Here is a 27628-nt window from a genome sequence, read left to right on the forward strand (position 1 = left end):
TACCATAGTGACCATGATGGACGACTATCTATCTTTTCCCCTCCAGACTATAAAAAACTACGGGGGAAGGCACATTGTTTGCCTTGTTCATTCTCGTATCCCCGTCACATGGTATATCAATAAAGATGTGCTAAAGTCACATCAGAGGAAAGAACTGTTGTTCTGAGGGGGAAAAAATGGGCGGGGAGAGAAAATGGTTACTGGGGACCGGAGAGCTGCAGGAATCAAGCCGTGACAGGGTCGGGGACTAAGGAGCGCTCGCCGTCAGGATGCTGAGAGCCGGTACCAGATGGCTGCCCCGCCGCCCTCACCCTTCCCGGTACCACGCAAAAGATAAGCTGCTAATCTTTTTGGCATTCATACAACATGGCAGACATCGACAACAAAGAACAGTCTGAACTTGGTCAAGATTTGGATGATGTTGAAGAAGTAGAAGAAACTGGTGAAGAAACAAAAATCAAAGCGCGTTAGCTGACTGTTCAGGTGATGCAAAATCCTCAGATTCTTGCAGCCCTTCAAGAAAGACCTGATGGTCTGGTAGAAACACCAACAGGATACATTGAAAGTTTGCCTAGGGTAGTTAAAAGATGCGTGAATGCTCTCAAAAACCTTCAAGTTAAATGGGCACAGATAGAAGCCAAGTTCTATGAGGAAGTTCATGATCTTGAAAGAAAGTATACTGTTCTCATGGACATATATACACTGTCAAATGTAAAATAGCTAGCTAGTGAGAAGCAGCCACATAGCACAGGGAGATCAGCTCGGTGCTTTGTGAACACCTAGAGGGGTGGGATAGGGAGGGAGGGAGGGAGACGCAAGAGGGAGGAGATATGGGGATATATGTAAATGTATAGCTGATTCACTTTGTTATACAGCAGAAACTAACACACCATTGTAAAGCAATTATACTCCAATAAAGATATTTAAAAAAAAGTATGCTGTTCTCTATCAGCCTCTATTTGATAAGAGATTTGAGATCATTAATGCCATTTATGAACCTAAAGAAGAAGAACATGAATGGAAACCAGATGAGGAAGATGAAATTTCAGAGAAGCTAAAAGAAAAGGCCAAGATTGAAGATGAGAAAAAGGATAAAGAAAAAGAAGACCCCAAGGGAATTCCTGACTTTTGGTTGACCGTTTTTAAGAATTGCTCAGCGATATGGTCCAGGAACATGATGAACCTTTTCTGAAGCACTTGAAAGATATTAAAGTGAAGTTCTCAGATGCTGGTCAGCCTATGAGTTTTGTCTTAGAATTTCACTTTGAACCCAATGAGTAATTCACAAATGAAGTGTTGACAAAGACATATAGGATGAGGTCAGAACCAGAGGATTCTCATCCTTTTTCTTTTGATAGACCAGAAATGATGGGTCGTACAGGGTGCCAGACAGATAGGAAAAAAGGGAAGAATGATGCCACTTTGAAAACCATTAAGAAGCAGCAGAAACACAAGGGACGTGGAACAGTTCGTACTGTGACCAAAACAGTTTCTAGTGACTCTTTAATTTTTTTGCTCCTCCTGAAGTTCCTGAGAGTGGAGACCTGGATGATGCTGCTGAAGCTATCCTTGCTGCGGACTTTGAAATTGGTCACTTTTTACGTGAGCATATAATCCTAAAATCGGTGTTAGACTTTACTGGAGAAGCTATTGAAGACGACGACGATAATGATGATGAAGAAGGTGAAGAAGTAGATGAGGTAATGTTTACCAAATGAGCAAATAATTCTGTATAACACACTGAGAAGCAAATTGAGTGACTTGTGTATTCCTTTGCTATAAATCATTACTCGGTGATATGGGATAAAGACGTTTTTGGAAAAAAATATGATTTTAGAATTCTACAGCCAAACAATGTATGTATGAGGTTTCGATAAATTGCAAAACTCAAAAAAAAAAATGTGCTAAAGGCATGTGAATAAGCTGAAGCCATTATTTAAAAGAGAAAAGTAGGTTAAACTTTGCTATTTGAAGGGCTCCAAATTTGCCCTAATTTCTTATACTGTGGATGTTTCTATATGATTTTCTCCCAGAAATAACCAAAAAAAAAGATAAGCTGCTAATAATACCTTAAAATTATTTTCTCCTCCAAAATGGTGTGCATATTAGATAAAAATTATTCAGACAAAACTTCCATAATCATATTTTTCCCCCTTAATCAACAGTATGTATGTTCTCTGGTGATTGACACTTAGCCACCATCTCATGGTCCATTACACAGAGTCCTAGCACAGGGAAAGCAGACCTTAAGAGCTGATGTGATGCCATGTTAAATATATTTAATTTGGAATATGGATTGATTTTGGCTCATCTAGATAAACCAGGTAACTTTCCCCCATCTTATGTTTCTATTCTATCTTATTATTTTTGTTTGATTGTATTGTATTTATTTTTGTCTGCCACATTTTATATCAAGACAGAATAACATAATGCTGGTCATTAGAATCCCCTGGAGAGCTTTTGTGGTGACCTAAATGGGAAGGAAATCCAAAAAAAGAGGGGATATATGTATACATATAGCTGATTCACTTCACTGTACAGTAGTAACTAACACAACATTGTGAAACAACTATACCTCAATTTAAAAAAAAATTAAAAAAAAGAACTTTTAGCTGGTTCTGTCATCTTCACTCTGGAAGGCAAGTCCATTCTTGTGCTACCCCAAGGTAGGGCTGGTGACTGCAAACAAGGCATGGACAGGGGAGATGTTATTACCAATTGGCAGGTCCCAGAGGACACACAGACATACCTGGACATACCCAGAGTTAGCCTCCAGAATGACTGGAGGCACACAGAGCTGTCTTCTGCCCCAGGGATAGCTGGTTGGGCAGAGAGAGCAGGGAGAGGCAACTGCACCTGGGCAGGGGGTCCACATCTGTCCAGTGTTGGTCATCACCCCCAGTGCTGTACATCCTGATGACTGTGTAGGAAAGCTCACGCTCAGCGAGCTAGGAAACCCCACATTGCTCTGTAAGCTCAGACTTATATTCACAGGTCAAAGAGCCCCAGTAAATTCTTCAGTGGAAAAAAAAAAAATCACCTGGAGAGTTTGAATGCCCAGGTCTGACCCCATAACAATTAAATCATAATGTCTGGGGGTAGTAGCTAGGTAGCAGTGGTTTCTAAAGATCCTTAGGTGATTCTAGTGTGCCACAAGATTGGAAACCATCGGTGTGGTAGGTTTTAATCTAAGTTCTGACACATACTGGCCTTCTAACCTTGGACATGTAATTTAACTTCTTTGTGGAGTTAAATTATGTACAAGTGGTTGCCTTATAGAGTTGTTTTAAGGATGAAATGATTCAAAACAAAGTGATGGGGTCCATGCATAGAACACAGTAAAGGCTATGGAATTTTTTTTTTTTTTTTTTTTTGGTGTGTGTGTGGGTATTATTAGTCTTCTCCCTACCAAGTGGAGAAACATCATAATTCATTCTGAGTTAAACTTCTACCACCCCATTCCATTCTTCAGTGTAGCTTGGCTTAACTATGGCCTCCTAGATAGTTTGAGAGTATTATCCAAACCAGGATAATTGTCCACAGACAATTCCTTCAGTGTTGCAGAAATAAACAAAGTCTCTGCTCTTCTAGAATTTATATTTTAGTGGGGGAGATAAATAATCTACAAATCAATATATAATTTCAGGCAGTGTTCACTGAAGCCATGCCAATGCAATAAACTTTACACTGAATTCACTGTGGTTTTCAGCTAAGAATGGCAAAGGGGAAGGCATTTCTGTTCCCTAAAAGGAAGAGTACTCTCCAAAGAGTGAAACGATATATTTTCTTAAAAAGTTAAAAGTCATGTCTCATACAAATACAAAATGAACATGTGTCAAAGATTTTGTTTACTCATTAATTAACGACGGGACCAGTAAAATCTTAGAACTGGTTTAAAGCACATTGTAATGTACCCACTTACATTGTTCAAATCAGGATTGGGAAATGGATTTACAAATGGCTGCAAAATGGCATTTTCCAAGGAGGGGGATTCAATATGAAGTTCAATGGACACGAGTACTTCTTGCTATCTGTTACCTACATTTAGAGTTGAACGGATGTTGACTGAAAAAAATACACACAAGCTGTAAGTTGAAAACTATGTTTTATTTGTTGTACTTATTGAGGGTTTAAACCCAGGAGACATCCTCTCAGATAGCTCTGAAGGCCTGTTCCAAAAAGGTAACAGAGGAGCCAGGAGATACAGGAGTTTTTTTCAAAAACAATTCCAGGTAGTCAGAACATCAAATGATTACTGTTAATTAAAGAAAACCAGATATCTCAGGTCAATGAATTTAGTGTTTTTCCACATATGAGAAGATGCAAGAGTCTGGCTTATTAAAATTATTCCTTTGATATGCACCATAACCATCTAGGGCCAGTAACCTATTTTTCTCCATCCTGAATCCCCTCAGGATGCACCACTTGTGGTGGCTGCAGAGGCTGATTGGCTCCACGGCCACAATAGCCTTTGTTTACTGAAATAGCAGGTTACATTCTTTGTCCACACCTAGCTCCACAAAGAAAGATGGAGAGCTCCTATAGATTCAGAATACCCTGAAAGGTGAGCCACACTATGGCTGGTTTTTCACTGAAAACACCCGGGAATCTTTTAGTCCATTGCATCGTGTTTCACAATTTTTCCCTATAAAAATCACTCTACCTGTAAACAATCAGCAGCTAAGCAGTTCTTCCGCTTTACTTTGCTTTCATTTTCGTCAAACTTTTTGCTTCCATTTTCGTCAACCTTTTTGCTTCCATTTTCGTCAACCCTTTTGCTTCATTCTTGCCTTTGGCAGGGCTGGATGGTATTTCTTTGCTCCCACCAAAGAGGCGTCAGAGTGAGCGAGAGTGTAAAGCTAACCCTTTCCCCCTCCAGTAAATCCCCGATTCCCTTAGCCGGGAAGTCCCCAGAGCAGGGATTAGCCCCGCCCCCTTTCCCTCGGGCACCGCCCCTGGCCAGCCCCATAATTGAGCTACGCGCAAAAGTCACGTGAGCAGTCGTGGTCCCGTGTCGCCTCCGAAGCGGTACGTGGCAGATGTCACTCAGGAAAGTCCTTCGTTCCCGGTTTCTGCCCCCTACTCCATCTCGACCCTCTTTTTTTCCCCATTAAATGCCTCTCTTCTTGCCGCTCTCATCTCGGGGATGCTGAACCACCCGCCTCCCCTCAACCCGAACTACCCTACACCTATAAGCCACCCATCTCCCTCAAGTAAGAGGCAGGGATCCATTAGCGCTAAGGCGAGTTGCGGTTCTGATTGGGCGTGAGATCTTGTCAATCTCCAAGTTTTTCCAATCAAGGGCCGGGTCCACCTAGCTTTCCGCTCTTCCATTGGCCTGTGTGCGGGGAAGGTGGAGGAAAAGGGTAAACCGAGCTCGCGCGAGAGCAGCGCTGGGTCTTCAGTGCGCAGGTGCGAAGGGTCTGGCTGGGGCCCGGGCCGGGGGCGGGCTAGAAAACGCGTCGTTTGATTTTGGACAGTGACGGAGTTATCTGGGTTCAACCGCTGGGCAGAAGGCGTTTGTCAGGGCCCCGGCCAAGAACGAGGCCCGCCAGATTCCCAATGGTGTCCATGACTTTCAAGCGGAGCCGCAGCGACCGGTTCTACAGCACCCGGTGCTGCGGCTGTTGCCATGTCCGCACCGGGACGATCATCCTGGGGACCTGGTACATGGTAAGGGCTGGCGAGGCGGGAGGGTACGGCTCTGGGGGGAATGCGGCAGGAGCGGGAAGTGGGGGGTGGTCCGAAAGGGTGGAGCCACTGGGAGGGGGTGGGGCGGGAAGGCGTGGGGGACCTTTTTAGGGGCCTCTAACTTTGAGGGGGCAGACTTGTGTCCCGGAATCGGAGTGGTGGTAGGTGGGAATAGGGAGATGGTTTTTGGGCGAGAGTAAGAGGAGGAAAGCGGGACTGGGAAAAGCAGGGGGGCTTGGGGGGCGGGATGAGGGTGCTAGGTTTTGGTTTGGGGAGTTCTGGAAATGACCAGGTTTCGGGATCTTTTTGTGTGCTTCCGTGACCTGAAAGAACTCTCCCTTCCCCCAGTGCTTCCTGGAATTTTTTTTTTTTTTCCCAGCGAAACAATTAGGAATGCACCTTGATAGATGCAGCCTAGTTTTAACATTACTTCTTGCTTGAAGGGAAGGCGACATATCCATTTTTAACGCAGTTGTCTGTGGTTCCTGGACCTTATTTGTTACAGTGTGTTTGTGATGTTACAGTGTGTTTGTGATGTAGGCAGAAAGGCCTCTGTTGTGAGTCTGGAAGTACGCTTGGAGGTAATACCATTTGCCAGGATTTACATACACTCGATTTGCCTTTTCCTAATGCAGTAGATCCCCTCACTCCCCCATTCCGTGCTCATGAGACGCTTTTCGTAAAAGACCTATTCCGGTTTTGAGACCTTTGTTGAGGGCTTACTCCGTTTTGGTCACATATGCTGGCATTCCCTGGGGGCCAAGATCTATGTAATTCTATGTCAGAACCAAGTTGACAGTGTTACTGATTGGTGGTTCACTAGTAATACCTTTGTGATTTCTTACCACCATCTCCAGTATCCATATACATTGAATCTAATTTGTGACTCGTAAATATGTGCTTCTGTTTAGGTAGTTTTAGGTTATGATGACTTTACAGAAGATTTGACAAAGTTCTCATATTGCCGACTCGGTCATGTTCGCTAATGACTTTGTGACTTTTTTAGTTTTTGTTTTTGGTTTGGGAGGTTGTGGCATTAGTGATACTGCAGTTTCTGATAACATCTGTGAACTGCGAAAAAGGAAAAGCTTTATCACAGGCATGTCTTTCTGCCTTTCTCTGTTCTCATTTCTTCCCAACCCAGAGGTTTGATCGAAATCCTCACCATTTGGCAAACACCAGATGAGAATCATCTTCAGTTAGGCAGGTACAGTTTCATGCCCCACCCGCAGAGGACTATTGGAACTCGACCTTACTCCTAATTGCCATGTTGTTATTTACAGTCTTGCTTCATGAATGCACATTAAAAACAACAAAACTTGAATGTGTAGGCTTATTGGGTTGTTTCTAAGCTTATTTTAATATTTCCATTGTTTTTATATTCAGAAACATCATTGCTATAATTATATCACATTTCCCACGAAGACCGCCCCCCCTTTGTATTTTAACTGATTTGTAAAACTGGACACTGATCAGATCAGGGCAACAGCAGCCTTGTATTTCTAACTTTTTATTTCTTCATTTTGCTAAGGGTCTGGGTCTTCAGTTTCTTTTGTTTGTCCTTAGCTCTGCCTCCCCTAAATGAATAATTCAAATCTTTAGGGTCCTCAGGCCTCTTAGTCAACCCTGCTTCCCTCATCCCTAGAAGATGACCTTCCCTCCTACTTAATTGAGAAAGAGCTCAGCAGCCTGGAACTCAACCTGCAAACTTACTCTTCCTGTTTCTTCTCATATCCTTCCCTCCATTCACAGAACAAAGGATTTCTAACTCCTCAAGAAGAAAATAAGCACCATCTCAGTTTCAACCATCCGAATGTAATTGGCCGTATTTCTTTCCAAGGCAGATGTTTTTTTGATGCTATGGGCTCAGCTCATAAAAATTAAGGGAATAGCAAGGAAAATTAGGAGTTATAAACCATGAAACTCAAAATGCAGAGAGAAGAACTTTAGTAAGGGCATTTATTCTCCCAAAATAGGGAACAGGGAGTTGTAAATCTGTTTCCCACTGGAAGGACTTGATAAAACATTTTGCATAGCATCCTTTTTGCGTGCTTTAGTTTTATAAAAAGATGCCGTAGCTATTCTTTCTTTGCATGGATTTCTCTGGTTAGTAGAATATTTAAGCTGCTTATATCAGTTAATCTGTTTTAAGACATATATTGATTATCTACAGTGTAAATGGCTGTGGTGCACATACAAAAAGAGTAAATCACAGAGATGTGTTATTCGTCTTTTGTGTTCCTATTAGCTGCCACACAGAGGCTCTGAAGTGTTTCTTGTCTTGGCCATGGCATCTGCCATTAAGATACTGATGGTATTGCAGAGAACTTTGGAGCAAAGATACAAAAGTGAAACTTAACGGTACAGTGTCAAGGGAGAAGGAGAAGGTGATCAGTAATATCAGATTCAAATTACGTTAAGAACTGGAAAAGGCCATTGGTTTTGTGGATTACAGTATTGTAATTGTATTGGTGACTTTAAAAAGCGTGGCTTCAGGATCCTGGCAATACAAAGACACAATATCTGTCTAGTTGGGGAGACATGTAACATTCAGAAAACAAGATCACCAAGACACAAAACGAAGAGGAGTTGTCTGAACAGTGCATTTTTTTTGCCAGAAGCTTCTTTACTAAGAGAAATAATATGGGAGTGGGTGGGCGAACTGGAATGTCCCTTCCCTCTCCAAGTACCTTGTCGGGATACTCTTCCTCTTCTGTTCCAGCTGAGAGAATATGATTCTCTTTAGATTGCCCTGTGCTGTTTGGAACCTAGGGGTTCAGTCTTCCCTCCTGCCGGGTGCAGACACTGTAGCAACGACTTTGTATCTGATATAGTGTCATTGCCTTCTAGAACTGCCTCTACTGGTCGCATGTTAGGCGATTGCACACTGTATAGTAAAGGATTAATTGTATGGTATTAAGTAGTGCAGTAGGACACAGAGAAGCCAGAGCCAGTTGAAAGAAGCATGCCTGTCTTAATACCTGGTTTAAGTAATATGAAATTTCAGAATGAGCTCCAGTTTAAACTCTGACGTTCATACATTGTTTTTTCTATCATTTATTGAAAAATTTGAAGCCATGTGATTTTAAACAACAGTTTCTTATGTGGTATAAGTTCAGATGCTTATTGAACGATTGAAAATGAGCTTAAAAAGGGGTGTCCTCTTTCATGGTTAATGGTGTACTACAAGAAGACATTTTGAGCATTTGTTATAATTTTAGGTCTTGGAAAGATTTAATATATGGCTAATTTTTCATGAGTGTCTTCACCATAAACAGTCTAAAAGGTAGGTAGCTGAGGTAGAAGTGAAGACAGGCTCCCTCAAGCTGTGTTCCTTTCCAATCCTCACCCCCGACTCCTTTAAATAAGGATAGCTTGTGTATATTTCAAAGTTAGTATCCTTCCTCAAATACCTTTTTTTTTTTTGCCTCAGTGCCTTTGAATATGCTCTCCAAAATGCTCTCCCCCAAGTCACTTTTTAAAAACTTTATTGAGAAAAATCTCAAATACACAAAAATAATGAAATAGTATAAAAACCTTTCATTTACTTATCATACAGCTTCAACCATTAACAACCATTTTGCCAATTCCAGTTAGTTATTTATTATTTTTTTAATTGGGGTATAGTTGTTTTACAATGTTGTGTTAGTTTCTACTGTACAGTGAAGTGGAGTTCCCTGTGCTATACAGCATGTTCTTATTAGTTATCTATTTTATACACATTAGTGTATATATGTCAATCCCAATCTCCTGATTCATCCCACCCCCAACCCCCCACTGTCCCCCCTTGGTGTCCATATATTTGTTTTCTACACCTGTGTCTCCATTTCTGCCTTGTAGACTGGTTCATCTGTGCCATTTTTCTAGATTCCACATATGTGCGTTAATATATAATATTTGTTTTTCTTTTTCTGACTTACTTCACTCTGTATGACAGTCCCTAGGTCCATCCCTGTCTCCACAAATGACCCAATTTCATTCCTTTTTATGGCTGAGTAATACTCCATTGTATATATGTACCACATCTTCTTTATCCATTTGTCTGTCAGTGGGCGTTTAGGTTGCTTCCATGACCTGGCTATTGTAAATAGTGCTGCAGTGAACGTTGGGGTGCATGTGTCGTTTTGAATTATAGTTTTCTCAGGGTATATGCCTAGTAGTGGGATTGCTGGGTCATATGGTAATTCTATTTTTAGTTTTTTGAGGAACCTCCATACTGTTCTCCATAGTGGCTGCACCAATTTACATTCCCACCAACAGTGCAAGAGGGTTCCCTTTTCTCCACACCCTCTCCAGCATTTATTGTTTGTAGATTTTCTGATGATTCCCATTCTAACCAATGTGAGGGGATACCTCATTGTAGTTTTGATTTCTCTCATAATTAGTGATGTTGAGCATCTTTTCATGTGTCTCTTGGCCATCTGTATGTTTTCTTTGGAGAAATGTCTATTTAGGTCTTGTGCTCATTTTTGGATTGGGTTTTTTTTTTTTAATATTGAGCTGCATGAGCTGTTTATATATTTTGGAGATTAATCCTTTGTCTGTTGATTCGTTTGCAAATATTTTCTCCCAGCCTGAGGGTTGTCTTTTCATCTTGTTTTTAGTTTCCTTTGCTCTGCAAAACCTTCTAAGTTTCATTAGGTCCCATTTGTTTGTTTTTATTTCCGTTACTCTAGGAGGTGGGTCAGAAAAGATGTTGCTGTGATTTATGTCAAAGAGTGTTCTTCCTACGTTTTCCTATACAGTTAGTTTTTTAATAGTTCAGTTGTTTTCTTGATGAAGCTTCCTTGACTCCCAGCCAGAGGGATCTGGTTTCCTCACTGTGTACCTGGAAAAGTTACTGCATACCTCTTGTATGTACTTACTAAATAGTACTAATTACACATTAGTATGATTATCTTTTTAAAAATTTTTACCCCCTACAGCAACATGTCCTCCCTGAGGGAGGAGAATGGTATGCCTTTCTCTATAAACTGTGTGTTTAATAGTAACTTATTAGAGCATTTGAAGTACTTATTAGACATTTATTAAATGAATTATCTCCTCCAAAAATAGTAGGAATAACTCATTTGTAACTGCACGTAATGGTAAACAACAACTGTATACATACATTTAACTATATATACATTTAACAACATTTTTAAAGATAGTCCATTTTGGGCTCTATCTGATGACGGCTCTCTGACTTGCTTGAGACCCCATCAGGTTGCCCTAAAACACTGTTCTAATTATAGTCTTCGCAGATATTAGGTTGTGGCAAAGTACGCTGTGGGAAAACTAAAGAATAATGATTAAAAAATAAAACAGAAACAAAACCGGTCCTCAAGGGTCTTCTGGGATGGGTGTGGCGATGAAATGAGAAGCAAAGAGGAATTACTCTCCCCAGGCTGAGTGCTTCCAAGGATCCGATACTATTCCTTTGAAACAAGTGAAATCTAACACATCTGGTCTTCAGTTGCTGTATGTTTACTTATATAAAGTGTGCACTAGGCTTATAACACAAACCACATTGTTTATCTCACTAAATACAGTACTGCTCCTACATTGGTGTGTCCATTGCCCATGCTGTTGACATATTTGCTGCATTCTATACCTCTCCATATTACTAGGTTTAGAAGTTGACCATTATTTTAATTACATTTTTACTAATTTTCTTTCGTGAATGCAGTAAAAGGGAAAAATGAATCAGGAATAAATATTCTGGAATTGTTTGTATATAGTTGCTCTCTTCATAGAAATTTTATATTACAAAACTATAAAGTTTTATGTGTGTTTTGAAAAACGGTACATGGAACTTAGTAGAAATATCAACTGTAATCAAAAGTAAATAGGATAGGGCCTGCATATGAGCACAGGATAGGTGCTCAGTGATGTATCTTTTAAGATCACAAGGATGGGTTTTCCAGATTAGTACTTTAAAATGTTAAGTTGGGGTGCTAATGAAATATAGTTAATTCAGTGAAGATTTGAAAAATTGAGCATTTAATGAAATAGTGCTGAATTTATTTTACCATTTCTTGGTCCTTTTGATTAGACCTATATTTATTTTGTTTAATATTTGGGGGTATGACTCACAGTGAAAAGAAATTTGAAGTGTCACTAATACTAGAAGATAATAATGGGTGAGCCTGTGACTTACCCATGGAAGAGAAGAAAAGAGATTTTTATAAATCCTACATGTGATACAAATATTTAAGAAGGGAAAATTAAACTCCTGAATATTTTTGTTGTGTCATTTCCTTCACTTAGTAATTGAGTTTGCATGTTTTTCTTGACATGAAAGTGTTTTTCTGTGCAGTGCAGAGCTTTTAAACTATGACCGTATTGTGCTTAGCAAAGAAGAGTTTGGTGAATTGATTTCTAACTCATTTCCATACACAGAATATACAGTGTTTTAGTAGATATATCTGATTGTTCAGTAATTAAGTCACGTGATTGTATTAACTCATACTCATACTGTCATATGTCATACACATACACACATATGTTATACACATACTGTCACAACTCATACACATATACTGTCCAAAACCCATTGCAATAAAAATGGGCAAAAAAAAAAAAAAGTCAGCCTTCAACTGGAGAGTCACCTTGCAAATATGATTGTCCCTTGTAAGACCTTTCAAGCATTGAAGGATAAAATACCTTGCTTTTGAGCAGTGCAAGAAAAAAGGCACGTTACTGAACATATTTATTTAGAGGGTAAAGTATAAACATTTTATAGCCTTAAATAATGGTTTATTTTGGAAAGATCTCAAAACAAGGGTTGCTTAGGAATGGTTATAAGTAATCCTATAGTGGTAAGAAGAAGGGTGCCTTAAAAAGAACCAGATTTGTAACCTAGCTCTTCAGCTCAGTGAACTTAACACAAGTTATTTCACTTTGCTGAGCCTTAGTTTACCCATCTGCAAATGGGCATAAGTAATATTTACTAAACAAGATTGTTGTGAGGAATAAGTGAAGTAATATAGATGAATTTACTTATTTATAGTATATAGTCAGAAATATCAATTGATTCTGAATTAGGTATTGTGACATTGTTTATCTTATTTAAAGATAAAACTTGGGCTGCATGTCTTATAGAATGTGAAATGCCTTCAGCTGATAAGCTGTGTTACTCAGGGTGGACAGGAGAGAGCTACATAATAGAGATTGTTTAAAACACTGTTGGTAAAGCTCCCATATCCCTTGAAAGTATCAAATGTTCACAAAGGGAAGGAAGACAGATTCTGTGAACTCTAGATAGGGAAGCCTACTCCAATCCTCAAATCATTAGTGTTGTTTTGATCACTTAAAGGAAGTGGTGCCTCCTGGGATAACTGTACAATTCACTAACAACTAGAGGCCTAGAGAATTTCCTTTTTGAATTGGAGTTACACCCTGGTAGACTAAGAAAATTCACCAGATACCGGTGATGGGATTTCAGCAAGATGTTTGACAAAGTCTCAAGATGTTTCTCTGGACTAGATAAAGACTTTTATTCAGAGGTTGCTGGCTGATGGGAAGAGAACAGCCTCTGTCTGGCGGCTTTGTCATCAGGCCTGTTCTTTTGCTTATGACTTAGTTGGAGATTCTCATTATATGATGATCATATTTTCAAATGCAGGCAGCTGAGAGTAAGTCTGTCCGCAGGGCGTCAGAATCTAGATGGAGAAAATCTTGATAGGCAAGAATGTTAGTAAGATGAAATTTGATTGCAAATATATATAAGCGCTTATGCTTGGGCCTCTGAATCCAACTCTACAGGTAGATATAGGTGGTAGCTTAGCAGGATCAAATGTGAAAAAGAACTGGGAGTTTTAGGGAGTCACTCATGTGACATTTAAAAGATTTATGCAGCCAGTGCCGCTTCAGGCTGCGTTAATTGAAATGTGTTAGCCTAGGATATGGGAACTGAGATCCCGATGTGTTGTGATCAGGCTGATCTTCTCTCATTTTAATAGTATGTTGAACAAACTGGAATGTGTGTGTGGAGGGGAGCAAAGAGGAACTAGTGAGCTAGCTGGAAAATATGCTGGTTAGAAAACTGGTTTAAGTACCTGAGCGTTTATTCTAGAAAAGACAATATTTGGAGGCATATGTTGGCTGCCCTTACGTGTCAGAGGAGCACTTATTCAGAAGGGGTAGCAAATTATCTCAAACTGTAGAATTAAGACCAATAGGTGAAAGTTAAATGGCACAGTCAAAATCTTTTTAAGCATTTGAGTGTAGCTCAAGAGTTTATAGTTACCTATCGCTGGACAGGAGATAACTGTGGAGGGGCTTTAGGCTTATCTGATGGATCATTACATACTTAGCCCATTGAAATTATATTTATCTGATAGATTAGCTTCTTCAAATCTGGAAATTCTGAGACTGGGATATGAATAAATATGTGATTCAAATGAACAATTTGTGATGATCTCTCATTTTTCATTGTTGTGCCTTCTTATTCTGTTATATTGACACAGGATCAGTCAAACATCTTTTCTCTGAAATGATTAAGTTTGTACTTTCACTTTATGAGATATTTACTTTAAAGTATTTTTTCTTTTTTTTTTTGCATACGCGGGCCTCTCACTGTGGTGGCCTCTCCCATTGCGGAGCGCAGGCTCAGCGGCCATGGCTCACGGGCCCAGCCGCTCCGCGGCATGTGGGATCCTCCCGGACCGGGGCACGAACCCGTGTCCCCTGCATCGGCAGGCGGACTCTCAACCACTGCGCCACCAAGGAAGCCCCCGACTTTAAAGTATTCTTAAAATGGTATTGTGTATTTTGTCTCACAGGTAGTCCCCTTTTTGTGTCTCTGTTACTTCAGGGAAAACAGTGTTAAATAGGGGAAGACATCTAAAGATTGTGCTGAGGACTGCTCACTCCCTGGCTAGTAGTATAATTGATAAAATGTTATCTTTCACAGGTGGTCAATCTTTTGATGGCAATTTTGCTGACTGTGGAAGTAACACATCCAAACTCAATGCCCGCTGTCAACATTCAGTATGAAGTCATTGGCAATTACTATTCATCCGAGAGAATGGCTGGTATGTTTTTAGTTGAAAATATCTCCTGCTAATTACACACATACAGTTAACTTAGAGGAGGATTGATTAAATTATGTTTGTTATTATACTTGCCGAGAGAGGCACAAAATGTTTTTGTAGGTTTTTTTAAAAATTATAATTGAGAATTATAATTGAGCATTTGTAGCCAGAAAATGTAATAGGCTGCTAGAAGATTTTTGAGAAATGTGTATTGTATACATTGGGGTACTGTGGAGAGAGGGGGGGAGAAGGAATTACAAACAAGACTGAGCCTTTGAGGGTCAGCTGACAAGTTGTAGTAGAGGATGGATTTGCTCATGGAGCAAAAATCTTACAGTAAAGTATAAAATGTGAATTATTTGGAATATTTGGTGGTATCTTTTGCCCAGGGTCTGAATTCTTAATATATTTTTATTGTTTAGATGAAGATTTGACATTGGCGTTAAAAATAGAGTACTCCTAGAACATTCATGGAATGAATGTTCATGGAAATTACCTTTTTAAACCTATTTATTCCCTGATAGCAGTATTTTTCATTATTTATGTTTCTCTAACATACAGGTTTAATTTTGTATTAAAATTATGGTAAACATTTAATATTTGAACAGAAAATTATGCTTCAGACTTTTTAGTGTGAACAATTTCTTCTTCAGAAAAATGTTCCCAGTTCACATGTGTGTTGTATTTATATTGTAGGATCTTTTTTAGATTAGCTTTTATCATAAAGTTCTGTACTTCTGTACATTATGATCTTCTCTGATCCATTAATGAAGTTTTTTTTAAAAAAATTTGGTTATTAATTCAAATGATTCATTGTCCTCAGGGCTAACCTATTTTAAGGAGCCAAGTAGAGTTTTCTGGCCATCTGTTATACATTGTAGTATGATAACACTAACAGTTGTTCATACTGTGTATTAAAGTGTTTTTTTTTTTTAATGAGTTTCCTGATTGTATTTCCAAATACAGTATAATCCTTTAATTTTATTGTCAAATTAATAGCAGAAATACCAAGAACATACAGAAACATACCTTCTGGCATTTGATTTTTTTTCTTCTGAGTAATCTGTTTTTATTTAAAAGCCAGAATAGAACAATAAATAAAACTTTAGCTTCCAGTGACAGTTTTTTGGCATTTATAATATTTTACTTTAGGCTGTAAAATTTTACTGAACCTGCTAATGTCAGCGTTTTCCCTTGTCACGTGTGTTTCTCTTAAAATTGAGGTGTAGAAAAAGATTTATGGTTATTGAGAGTCTCGTAGGTCGGTACAGCTGACTCTTTTGTTAGAGCTGCAGGGAAGAAGTCACACATTCATTGCATGTTGTGTGAGTGTTGTCACTGCTGTAGAGAAAATCAGATCTATTCATTATCATATGTTTGTTGATTATATTCTACCCAAGCCCTGTTATTGAGCAAATATAAAAAAAAAATACATAGTTCTTGGTCATACCGCAGTTGGTGTTTCTTTGGAAGGTAAGATTTTACTTTCCCACAGACCCAGTATTGCAAAGGTAAGTTAATTTCTAATCATTGGCCTGATAACTGATTTTTTAAAATGAGGTTTGTGATTAGTTATTTTTAATCAGCCAAATAGGATGTGACACTCAGTTTACAGGAAATACTTCTGCAGCATATGCAAGCTGTTTTTCAAATATGAATTTATCCTTATTTATACTCACTTTGGAGATGGGTGGACACTTGGGGCCTCCAAAGGAGGTGCTGAATGTAGTGATGGCTGGGAACCTGAGGTTCTTCTCTGGCATCTAGCCTCTCATATTTTGTTTGCCTTATTGATTCACACATACTGGAGTGTCCCTTGTTCCAGGCATGAAATGTGTTTCCCACCCACCACCCCATCTCTCCTGTTTTGCTTTTTGTTGCTCCAGCGAAAGACCTTGAACTTCACTTTAATTATTCCGATACTTTAAGAAGTCAAAATCAACTCCTAGTCTTCCAGTAACAGATTTTTGAAAGCTGATTGTTTGAATGATAAATTTTGCTTTCAAGTTTGTTTATATTTGAATTCTTCCCTTTGAGTGCCATTTTGCGTGCTGCAGCAGGGAGGTTCTTTAAGTCCTTAACGTTTAGCTATCCTGTGTCCTCTAGGAAAATTTAAAGAGGGCTATTCTTACTTAGTTTAGTGCCAGATATTGATGCTGTGTGCATTGCCAAGTGACAAGATGATACATAACGTTTATCCAGTAGTGTGAACATTCAGCAGTTAGTCTAATCATTCAGCATTATTAGTGCCTTTCAGGTTCTTAACTGGCCAGAGTCAGAGAATCAGCTTTAGATTTGTGCTGAGAAGCTCATCAGGTCAAGTGTGGGTGCTCTTTTGGTTTGTTTTTGTTTTGTTTGAGATTACATGAGTGCTTTGTGAGAACATTTAGTGAACATGGATTAATGTAGAGAAGGGCAGCAATCTGAGGAAGGGTTGAGGAACAAAGAAGAAAATAGACCAGGATGTAGCAGACAAGCCATGGTTGAAGGGATGCGGAGCAGGGATTTTGGGTGTTGAAATGGGGGTGGGGGATTAAGGGAGAACCTTGAATTTCAGGCTGTGTATTTTATCTAAGGCAGTTGGGGGCATCTGTATAATTCTGTGTTTAATACATCTGTCTCTTAAGCAAATACCAGCCTTTTCCTCCAGTCAAACCCTGCTTATCTCACAAGACCCAACTTGTACCATTTCTTTCATATTTTTTCCCTGATTCTACAGGCAAAACTAATCGTTTCTGCTTCTGTTGTAGTACTTGCCACACTGAATTATAATTATCTATTTCACATCTTCAGAAGTTAGACTCTGAGCAGAGATCTGTCGCTGGCAGAGTACCTGCTTCATGTGCCATCCTAAATAAGTGGCAGTGAGTTGTGGCCGTTTAACAAACAAGAAAAAGGCACGGATTTCTCAAACTTCATTACTTAATAACATTATTTTGTCATAAAGAGTTTTATTCTTTTTGTTATATAAGTAGCTTAATTAGATTCTTGTTTTTGTTTTCTTAGATAATGCCTGTGTTCTTTTTGCCGTCTCTGTTCTTATGTTTATCATCAGTTCAATGCTGGTATACGGAGCAATTTCTGTAAGTATTCTATGATTTTAACTTTTTTTTTTTTTGCTGTTTATTTTTTTATTTTATTTAAAAAATTTATTTTGTATTGTTTTTTACATCTTTATTGGAGTATAATTGCTTTACAATGGTGTGTCAGTTTCTGCTTTATAACAAAGTGAATCAGTTATATATATACATATGTTCCCATATCTCTTCCCTCTTGCGTCTCCCTCCCTCCCACCCTCCCTAACCCACCCCTCTAGGTGGTCACAAAGCACCGAGTTGATCTCCCTGTGCTATGCGGCTTCTTCCCACTAGCTAGCTATTTTACGTTTGGTAGTGTACATATGTCCATGCCACTCTCGCGCTTTGTCACAGCTCACCCTTCCCCCTCCCCATAACCTCAAGTCCATTCTCTAGTAGGTCTGTGTCTTTATTCCTGTCTTACCCCTAGGTTTCTTCATGACATTTTTTTTTTCTTAAATTCCATATATATGTTTTAGCATACGGTACGAGACTTTCTCTTTCTGACTTACTTCACTCTGTTTGACAGACTCTAGGTCCATCCACCTCATTACAAATAGCTCAATTTCGTTTCTTTTTATGGCTGAGTAATATTCCATTGTATATATGTGCCACATCTTCTTCTTTTTTTTTTTTTAACATCTTTATTGGAGTATAATTGCTTTACAATGGTGTGTTAGTTCTGAGTTTTACTGAATGGTACCCAGTCATTGAATATACGTGATGTGATGTTGTGGTTGCTGTTTCTTTCCTTCAGTATCAAGTGGGTTGGCTGATTCCGTTCTTCTGTTACCGGCTTTTTGACTTCGTTCTCAGCTGCCTGGTTGCTATCAGTTCTCTCACTTACTTGCCAAGAATCAAAGAATATCTGGATCAGTTAGTAAGTGTGTATGCTAATTAAACTTTTTTTTTTCATTCATTGAAATTCAGAGTCAACTTTTGGGCACTATTTTTATTTTAACCTCCCCTGTTTCTTTTTTAAAATGTTTTAAAGCAATGATCATTACTACTCTTAATGACCATGTTGAAACCAAAAAGATGAAAATAGAATATCTTCTTGCCATACCACGTGGATAATCCAATATTAAAAGTCCCTAAAGATGGATATCATAGAACTTCAGGAGTAGTTCATCTTTTGTTTTGGGTATATGAAAAATATAATAATTCGACTGTATTTAGCACTCATTGGAGTTGTAGCTTTCTGTCTTTGCAAGCATCTGTAGCAAATATTTGATGCCTTCTATAGCCTTCACTCTATTCTAGGCAAACTGTTAGTGAATGGTATAAATAGAAACATAACTTCCTTCTCTTCGAGGAGCAAAGCATGTATTTGGGGAGTCAAGACATGAAGATCTCATTTGTGATAATAAGCTAGGGCTGTCCCATGACAGCAGTAAATGAGCATAAGTTAATGACATGGGATGGAGAGGCAGGGAACACTGTGGGCTGAGGTAAGGTCTGGATGGAGGTGTAGGATCCAGATGAATGGAAGTTTATTTAACAAATGCTGTCTTTTGGGGAATTTTCTTGAAACCCACTTCAGATAGTCCATTTTGCATACCACAAATTTATTATTCATTCATTCAAAAAACATTTGTTGATGGCTTCCTATGTGCAGGGCACTCTGCTCAGTCCTAGGGCTATATCAGTTAAAACTTACTTTCTAGTGAATTGGGAAGTTGACGATTATTGAATTAAAATTGTGATAAAAACGGTGAAGTAAAAGTGTCGGTTGCTTTGTGAGTGGGTATCACACAGATACCACACCTGGGGTGGGAAGTGAGCTTTGAATTGCACTCAAGAGTCTGAGTAGGACTTGAGATAGGAAAAGTACAGAAGAAAGTTCCAGGTAAAAGAGACACCTTGATGCAGGAAGGAACGTGGCATAGTCAGGGAACTCAGAGGTGACCGCGGTGGCCCAGCAGACGTGGTGGGAGCAGCCTGTGATGGGGCTGGAGAGAGGTGGCCCGGGGCAGGGCCTGCTGGCCTGGTCAGCAGCTTCCTGAGCATAGTTCTCCCTGATCACGTAGTCCTTGGCTGAAAATTTGCAAGGCTTCTGAATAAAATTTATAGCGTTCCCCCTGGAGCCGGTCCCATTGAGTTTTTGTCCTTTTCTTATTTATAGATGAAGGCTTAAAGAACAGTTTTGTTCCAAGGAGACACTTTGTAGCTAGGGTTTGGGGTTGGTGTGTGGATACTATTTTCTTCTGGTCCTTGGGATTTCTGTGTGCTTTTTTTATGAAAATGTAAAATTATTTGGGCCTTTGTGTTGATGTTTCCATTAAAAACAGAAGTTTTAAAGGATTAAATGAACTTTATAGAAGAACATCAAAAGGAATTTACTATTCCTTTGGCAGAACCCCAGTGATTTCTCTGTTCTGTTATTCACTTGGTGTCCCAGACTGGAAGATGCTTTCTCTGTTGGCCAGCTTGTAAATCCTAACTTAGTTTGTAATGCCTTTCTCCCCGAACCTAGCTCATTGCCTTGCACACAGTAAATGCTAAAGAAATATTTGAGTAAATACAGCTGATCTGGGCTTCCCTGGTGGTGCAGTGGTTGAGAATCTGCCTGCCAATGCAGGGGACACAGGTTCGAGCCCTGGTCTGGGAAGATCCCACGTGCTGCGGAGCAACTAGGCCCGTGAGCCGCAACTACTGAGCCTGCGCATCTGGAGCCTGTGCTCCGCAGCAAGAGAGGTCGCGACAGTGAGAGGCCCGCGCACCGTGGTGAAGAGTGGCCCCCACTCGCCACAACTAGAGAAAGCCCTCGCACAGAAACGAAGACCCAACACAGCCAAAAATAAATAAATTAATTAAAAAAAAATACAGCTGATCTTTCTCAGCAGAACATTTTATGTGTCCAGTAAATAGTATAAGCTTGCCTGGCTTCATAACCAGGGACGTGCCTTCTTTTGGCCCCTTTCTGATGAGCATTGAGACTGACAATTGGCTTTTTTTTTTTTTTTTTTTTTTTTGGCCACACCATGAGGCTTGTGGGATCTTAGTTCTCCGACCAGGAATGGAACCCCGGCTACCACAGTGGAAGCACGGAGTTCTAACCAGTGGCCCACCAGGGAATTGCTGACACTTGGCTTTTAAAAAATCATTTTCCCCATGTAGGACTGAATGGCCCAAGAAACTTAGGTAAATCTCAGCACCTCCTGACTTAGTGACCCAGGGACAAATCTGGGGTCATGTACAGGAGACAGTGTGTTCCCAAAGGCCAGGAAGATGTAAAATGAGCTCAGTGTAGACTCTTACGAGTATTCTGAGTGTTCAAACATATATTTTAAGTGATCAATAGCATGCATTAATGATGCTGAGGCTTAAAAAGCACTTTGAGTTAAATTCTGTTTATAAGTTTTTATTAGAATATCAGTTCTGATTTGGGTGCCTTTTGTTTTGTATTCTTAAGATGCTTTCTAGGTTATCACAAAATACAGGTGCCATGGCTGAATTATAAGTGTGTGTGTATATGTTTAATTAATAAACTTTAGTTTTAGAGCAGTTTTAGGTTCATAGAAAAATTGAACAGAAAGTACAGAGTTCCCATATACCCCCTCCTGCCCACCCAGCCTCCCTCACAGTCCATATTCTGAGCCACAGTGGATATTTGTTCCAGTTGATGCACCTGCACTGATACATCATTATCACTCAAAGTCCGTGGTTTGCATTAGAGGTCACTTTTGGTGTTGTGCATTCTGGGGATTTGGACAAGTGTACAATGACATGTACTCACCATTGTGATATCATAACAGAATAGTTTCCCTGCTATAAAAATCCTTTCTGCTCTGCCTATTCATCCCCCACCCCCCCCTTTTTTTTCTACAGCCTGATTTTCCCTATAAAGATGACCTCCTGGCTTTGGACTCCAGCTGCCTCCTGTTCATTGTTCTTGTATTCTTTGCCTTGTTCATCATTTTTAAGGTGAGTTGCTCACTAAATATTTGGGGGGCCATTTGGACTGTGACACTGTCCATCTAAACCTTCTTGTTGCTGTGTCTCCTTACAGTTCTCCTATTCTGATGTAGTGGTAGAGACAGCTTCCAGGGAACGTCCTCCCTCTTGTTTCCAGGCAGTGGTTGGAAGCGCCAGGATTCTTCCTAAGGAACATCATTGTGTTTTTGGATGTGGTTCATGATTTGGATTGAAAATCTGTTAAAATTCCCAAGGTTCAGAAATAGAATTTCTTCTGCAGCACAATGGTTGTCACACTTGAATTGGAATCCGAAACTCTGGTTTCTCTGTAAAACAGTGGTAATAAAACCTGTGACATTTAAGTGAGGGCAGGTAGGGAAAGCGCCTGGCCTGTGCTAGGTCCAAGTGGATGCCGGTTTCCTTCTCTGTGGAGAAAAGTGGGGAGAGCATTATAAGTCACCTTCATTTTAGAGCAGGTGGCCTATTGAGTTTCGAGCATATGTAAATTTTGTTTATATTCTTTTAGGCTTATCTAATCAACTGTGTTTGGAACTGTTATAAATATATCAACAACAGAAACATGCCAGAGATTGCTGTGTACCCTGCCTTTGAAGCACCTCCACAGGTGAATGATCCTTTACAGTATTAAATCTTCACTAGCCTTTATCAGTTATTCCAAAGAGAAGACCCTGGATCTTGACTTTCTCTTCAATGCCATAACTATGGTTTAGGGATAATCCTAAACTTGTGGATAGCTTGTATCTACAAGTTTCAGCCTTTCCCACTTGGAATCCTGGGTACATGGGCTAGAGGCACCCTGCACTGCTCATCTCATTCTGTTTGGCCGATAGGTTTGATTCGTAATCGGTCTCCAAGTGTTACATTTTGAGGGGGAGATCAGACAGGGAACCGCAGTGTGGGCGAGCCAGGCTCTTGGCTTCTGGAACTTCTAAGGATAGGGTACCATCAGCTGAAGCTTGTGTTGCTTTCCGAAAACATCCATATGATCCAAAGGGGAAGCTGATTTTCCTGTGGGGAGATGAATGCAGTGGATTCCATGAGTCTGTTGGGAGGCCTACCTCTCAGGCCCTCTAGTTGCTGCTGTACTGTTTTCCCAGGTTTCCAGCATGTAGAGTATATGTGACACATGTAGGGCCAGCCTGTCACATTGGAGTCACTTAGATTAAAAATGCCACTCTTCTACATAGATGTGCCCTTTACCTTAGAGCAGAAGACACAAGTACTTGATCCTTTGCCTACAGATTCTGATGAAATACAGCCTCATGATGGAGCGTTCCTTTAGCGTGGTTCAGCGGGACGCTTCACCAAGATCCTAAGTTCCTGAGGTGTACTTGGCACTGCTGCTTTATCAGTCACAGTGGAGCGAGGGGAGGGTGGCGGCACATACCGCCTGTCAAGGTGTCCTGGTGGCCTCAGGGTCAGTTCAGAAGCAAAATTTTTTCTGCCCTCCCTCCTTCCATCATCCATCTCTAGTGATCTTGGATCAGACATCTCACCTGCATGTAAAAGCTCCAGGTTATTAGTCATCTCTACTCTCAGGAGCTATAATTGACCCTTGGACAACATGGGTTTGAACTGTGAGGGTCCACTAATATGTAGATGTTTTTCAGTAGTAAATACTACAATACTGTACAGTCTGCGTTGAATCCTCAGATGTGACACTGCAGATACGGAGGGCCATCTATAAGTTATATGTGGATTTTCAACTGTGCAGAGTGTCGGCGCCCCTAATGCCCACATTGCTCAAGGGTCAGGTGTACTCAGGGGTGAAGTGTACTTAGCTAATGGTTTCTTCAGCTCTTCCGTAGGTTTATATACCCCTATTAAAGGTATTAATTCTGAAAGCTGAATTATTCAGGTAGAATTTTAAAGGAGAATTAAGTCTAATATAATTTTTTGTCTCTCTTCAGTATGTTTTGCCAACCTATGAAATGGCAGTGAAGATGCCTGAGAAGGAACCACCACCTCCTTACATACCTGCCTGAAGAAATTCTGCCTTTGTCAATAAACCCTATACCAGCTTTTTGTTGTGTTTATTTTACAAAATGCTGCAACACAGGGCTCTTCAAACTTGTTGGATATAAAGTACATTTTCCTTTGTTTAAACACTAACAAGCTTTTTGGATAGTTATTAAAAGTCAGATTTTGTTGTTGTTAAGTGTATTACATTTTAATAGTTTTTGAAGACAGTCTAGGTTAAGCAAGAGCAAAGTGCCATTGTTTGCCTTTGATTGGGGGGTGGGTGGGAAGCGGGCATTCTCTACGCATATTCTTTTCTAACTGCACTTTGTTTATATAATAGTTTGCATTTTGGTTATTTGCTGCCCTGGATACTTCCAGGAAGAATGAATGAGATATTCAGGGTGAGCGAGTTCGGTATAAGATCTGAGATTTTCAGCTCTGAAAACAGGAAAAATATATAACATTTTAACTTGACTGTGGAAGATGATGGTTGCATGTTTCTAATTTTGTATGTGTTTCCATCTTTGTGATAAGATGCTTTAATAAATCTCTGAAATATTTATTGTGTTTTTTTTAAATCTGTTATCCTTTTTTGATAGGTGAAACCCAACATTTTCTATTACAATAAACTCAGACTGCCAGGGTTTTTTAGTACTTTGAGAATAGCCATAGCCAAGCTCGGTGGACCCAACTGGGCACTGTTCCTGTCCCTGGAGTGGATATGTGGACCATCACAGCTTCTGATCACTACTTCATTCGAAGCAGGTTTGTCTTCTGGGAAAGGACACAGGCCTTACACTTTTTAACTGGAGAACAGTCATAATATATTAACCCCAATTATTTCCACCAAGGAAGGGGAAAATGTTGTTATTGTTAAGGGATCATTTTCCATCAGAGGGAAATCTGTTGTCACATAACAGTTAAATATCCTAGTAAATATACCCAAACTGTTTGCCTTTAAAAGTTAATTTTTTTCCTTCTGCTAGTGCTAGAGAAAAACTAGGTTACTTAGTATATTTGATTCTGAAATTCAGATAGAGGTAGCACTGAAAGATAAATGCTTAGCCCTGTTTTTTAAAATAAGCAACTTCACCATGAGTAGCTCATACATTTCACCCTTCTGACTCATAAGTTTGATACTCTCTTCACATTCCCACAAAAATGTCTCATGAGATGCTGATGCCCTCCTAAATGACAAAGTTCTGTTATCCTTTCTAACTTCATTTTTTCTTAATCATTCAGTGTTACCAACTACCTAACCTTCAAAGTCACTCTTCTCTTGGCCTTCAAAATATTGTATTGAGGTTTGCCTATCTTTTTAATTACTCAGTTTCTTTCTCTAGCTTTCTTCACCCACATCTACACTTGTCCATGCCACTCTGTGTTGTGGTTTTGGCTATCTTGCTTCACTTTCTCAACTTTTACTTAACACTGTGTAGCTGCAAAAGCTCTGTAAAGTTCCAGGTGTTTCCGAGATCTGTCAACTAAAGGGTCCCATGAGGCCCTTGTTCCCAAAATTGAGCTCACCAGAATATACATTCTCTCTGGCATCCTCTATTGGGTTCAATACCCAGTTCTCACTTCTATTTAATCTTGAGCAAAAGTTTAATGCAATTCAGTAAGTTTTGAGCATGTACTTTGTTCCAGGTGCAAGAAATGTAGGGATGGGCAAAATGTAAAAAAAAAAAAAAAAATCCCTGGTCTTATTTTAGTGGGGAGAGGCAGATGATTTAAAATAACCTGTATAGTAAGTTAGTGATAGAGCTATGGAGAAAAACAAAGAAACAAGGAAAGGTGGGGGGGGGGAGTGCAGTTTTAAATGGTGTCAGGAAAGGCCACACTTTGAAGGTGACATGTGAGTAAGACCTGGAGAATGAGGAAGGAGGAATATCCCAGGCCAAGGGACCTGCAGGAGCACGCCAGGTACGTTCAAAAAGTAGCTTGGTGAGTGGAGAGGGAGGAGAGTGGGGAATGATGGGAGACAGTGCAGAGAGGTTTTGAATTGGCCATTGTAGGTCATTATGATGACTGTCTTTATTTATTTTTGTGTTGGGTCTTCGTTGCTGTGTGCGGGCTTTCTCTAGTTTCTGCGAGCAGGGGCTACCCTTCGTTGGCGGTGCGTGGGCTTCTCATCGTGGTGGCTTCTTGTTGCAGAGCACGGGCTCTACGTGCGCAGGCTCAGTAGTTGTGGCTCGCGGGCTCTAGAGCGCAGGCTGAGGAGCTGTGATGCACGGGTTTAGTCTTCCCGGGCCAGGGATGGAACCCATGTCCCCTGCATTGGCAGGTGGATTTTTAACCACTGCGGCACCAGGGAAGTCCCTGATGACTGTCTTTTAGTGGACAGGAAGCTACGGGTTTCAAACAGATGAGAGTCCTGAAATGAATTATACGGCTCCTTGGAGTCTCTCATCTGGAAAAGGACTCATAATTCACAGAGTTGTAAATAAATGCTGTAATTCATGTACCTACCCTAGTACAGTGCCTAGTACATAACCGAAAATCAGTAGCTGCTGTAAGACTGTAGGGAGTTGCTGAGAAATCACATGATGGATTCAGATAAACTTGGTTTTAAACCCCAGTTTTGCCACTGATTTACCATGTAAGTGTGGCCAAGTTACTTAACTTCTGTGAGCTTTAATTCGTACAGTAACTTCCTAAGATGAAGCCAGTGTGTACAGTGTTTAGCACAAGGGCAGACTTGTAGTAAGTACTCAGAAGAATACATTTTTATATACTGAAATATTTTAAAAATACTACTTAAAAGAAGATTTTACTAAGTGGTAAATTCTGTACATTGGTCATTCTCTCCTCTGATCATTTGACAAATGGACTTTCTATGAATTGGCTTTGGAGAATGATTTGGTGAATTGGGCTGCTTCCTTTCCTCTCCAGCACCTGCCTCCATTATAGCTCATGTTATATTGTATCTGTGTCCCTGTTAGTGGACAACTTGGAAAGAAGGGCCTCTTTTTTTTCCATCCACAGCATTTAGTTCAATGACCTATGCAAACCGGGGGCGTGGGGTCGGGAGTAGTAAATGTTTACTGAATGTAACAATTAGTCGCCACAAAATTTTCACTGCTAATAGATTATTTTCAGTATAAGTTGGGTTATCTAAATGTGGAGTACAGCACACCTACATTTAAAGGGTCTTACAATATGAAACCAAGAGACTTTCCATTGTTAAACTATACATTTTGTTCCTTCTGTTTGATGGTGTACTAATTGCTCTGTTTCCCAGGCTAATTTGTTCAGTCATTGTGGAACTTAGTTTGTTCTAAGTCCGTTTGTTCCAGTGTTCCTTGTAGGCAAATGCTGTGTGTGCCATTTTCAGGTCTCCTTTTCCTTTCACAGAAGGCATATGTTATAAATAAGCTCAAGAGTTGACTGAAAGAAAAAGTCGTGCCTTTGCTTTTCTGAGGTTGCTTTGTTTTTCTAGAAAAGTCATGACTTCAAGTATGAGAAAATAAGAGCAAGGTGAATGTTGCCAAATAACATGAAATTCGGGCACATGAGGGAGGCAGAATGGCGCTGGTGGAATGAGCACAAGACCTGGAGACAGAAGATTGAAATTCAGTTCCTAATTTCACCAAGATATTCCCTCATCTTGGGAAATTTCACTGGGGTCTGAGCTTCAGTTTCTTCATCTGTAAAATCCAGAAGATGCAAATTCCTGGCCTACAGACTTCTTGGAGTTGTTTTTAGGATCAAGTGAGGGAGCAGACGTGGGAGGGTTGGCAGCTATAAAGCCCTATGCAAATATTATCATGAGGGGGTGTGTGAGCAAGAATGGCTAGAGGAAGGTCTGAAAAGGAAGAAGAAAAGTATTTGACCTGGAAACCAGAAAAAGAGTAACTGTTTTCTGGTCTGTTGGAAAGGAGCTTTGTATCTGTCATCATTCAGTTAGGTAGCTGAAAATCTGGACAAGGCATCAGGAAACCT

At 39.9% G+C, this 27628-nt stretch overlaps 1 protein-coding gene and 1 pseudogene across 1 annotated transcript; both read left to right on the plus strand.

The window, feature by feature from the left end:
* The first annotated feature begins 363 nt into the window (after window positions 1–363).
* On the plus strand, window positions 364–5470 carry LOC114900493 (annotated as a pseudogene).
* Window positions 5394–24248, plus strand: LAPTM4A (lysosomal protein transmembrane 4 alpha). Its single transcript, XM_029232384.1, has 7 exons — window positions 5394–5673; window positions 14588–14708; window positions 17715–17791; window positions 18543–18665; window positions 21617–21712; window positions 22230–22328; window positions 23635–24248. Exons 1-7 carry the CDS (start codon window positions 5563–5565, stop codon window positions 23707–23709), a joined length of 702 nt encoding a protein of 233 aa, XP_029088217.1. The 5' UTR covers window positions 5394–5562; the 3' UTR covers window positions 23710–24248.
* The last annotated feature ends 3380 nt before the right edge of the window (window positions 24249–27628 follow it).

The sequence above is a fragment of the Monodon monoceros genome, unplaced genomic scaffold (assembly GCF_005190385.1).
Source record: "Monodon monoceros isolate NGI ecotype Baffin Bay Population unplaced genomic scaffold, NGI_Narwhal_1 Super_Scaffold_19, whole genome shotgun sequence".
NCBI lineage: Eukaryota > Metazoa > Chordata > Mammalia > Artiodactyla > Monodontidae > Monodon > Monodon monoceros.

Bases quoted from the DNA above. Each gene is read 5' to 3' on its own strand.
- LAPTM4A (XM_029232384.1), top strand. From the start codon at position 5,563: ATGGTGTCCATGACTTTCAAGCGGAGCCGCAGCGACCGGTTCTACAGC. The intron at 5,674-14,587 runs GTAAGGGCTGGC...TATCTTTCACAG, and splicing joins TCCTGGGGACCTGGTACATG to GTGGTCAATCTTTTGATGGC. The intron at 18,666-21,616 runs GTAAGTGTGTAT...TTTTTTCTACAG, and splicing joins AAGAATATCTGGATCAGTTA to CCTGATTTTCCCTATAAAGA.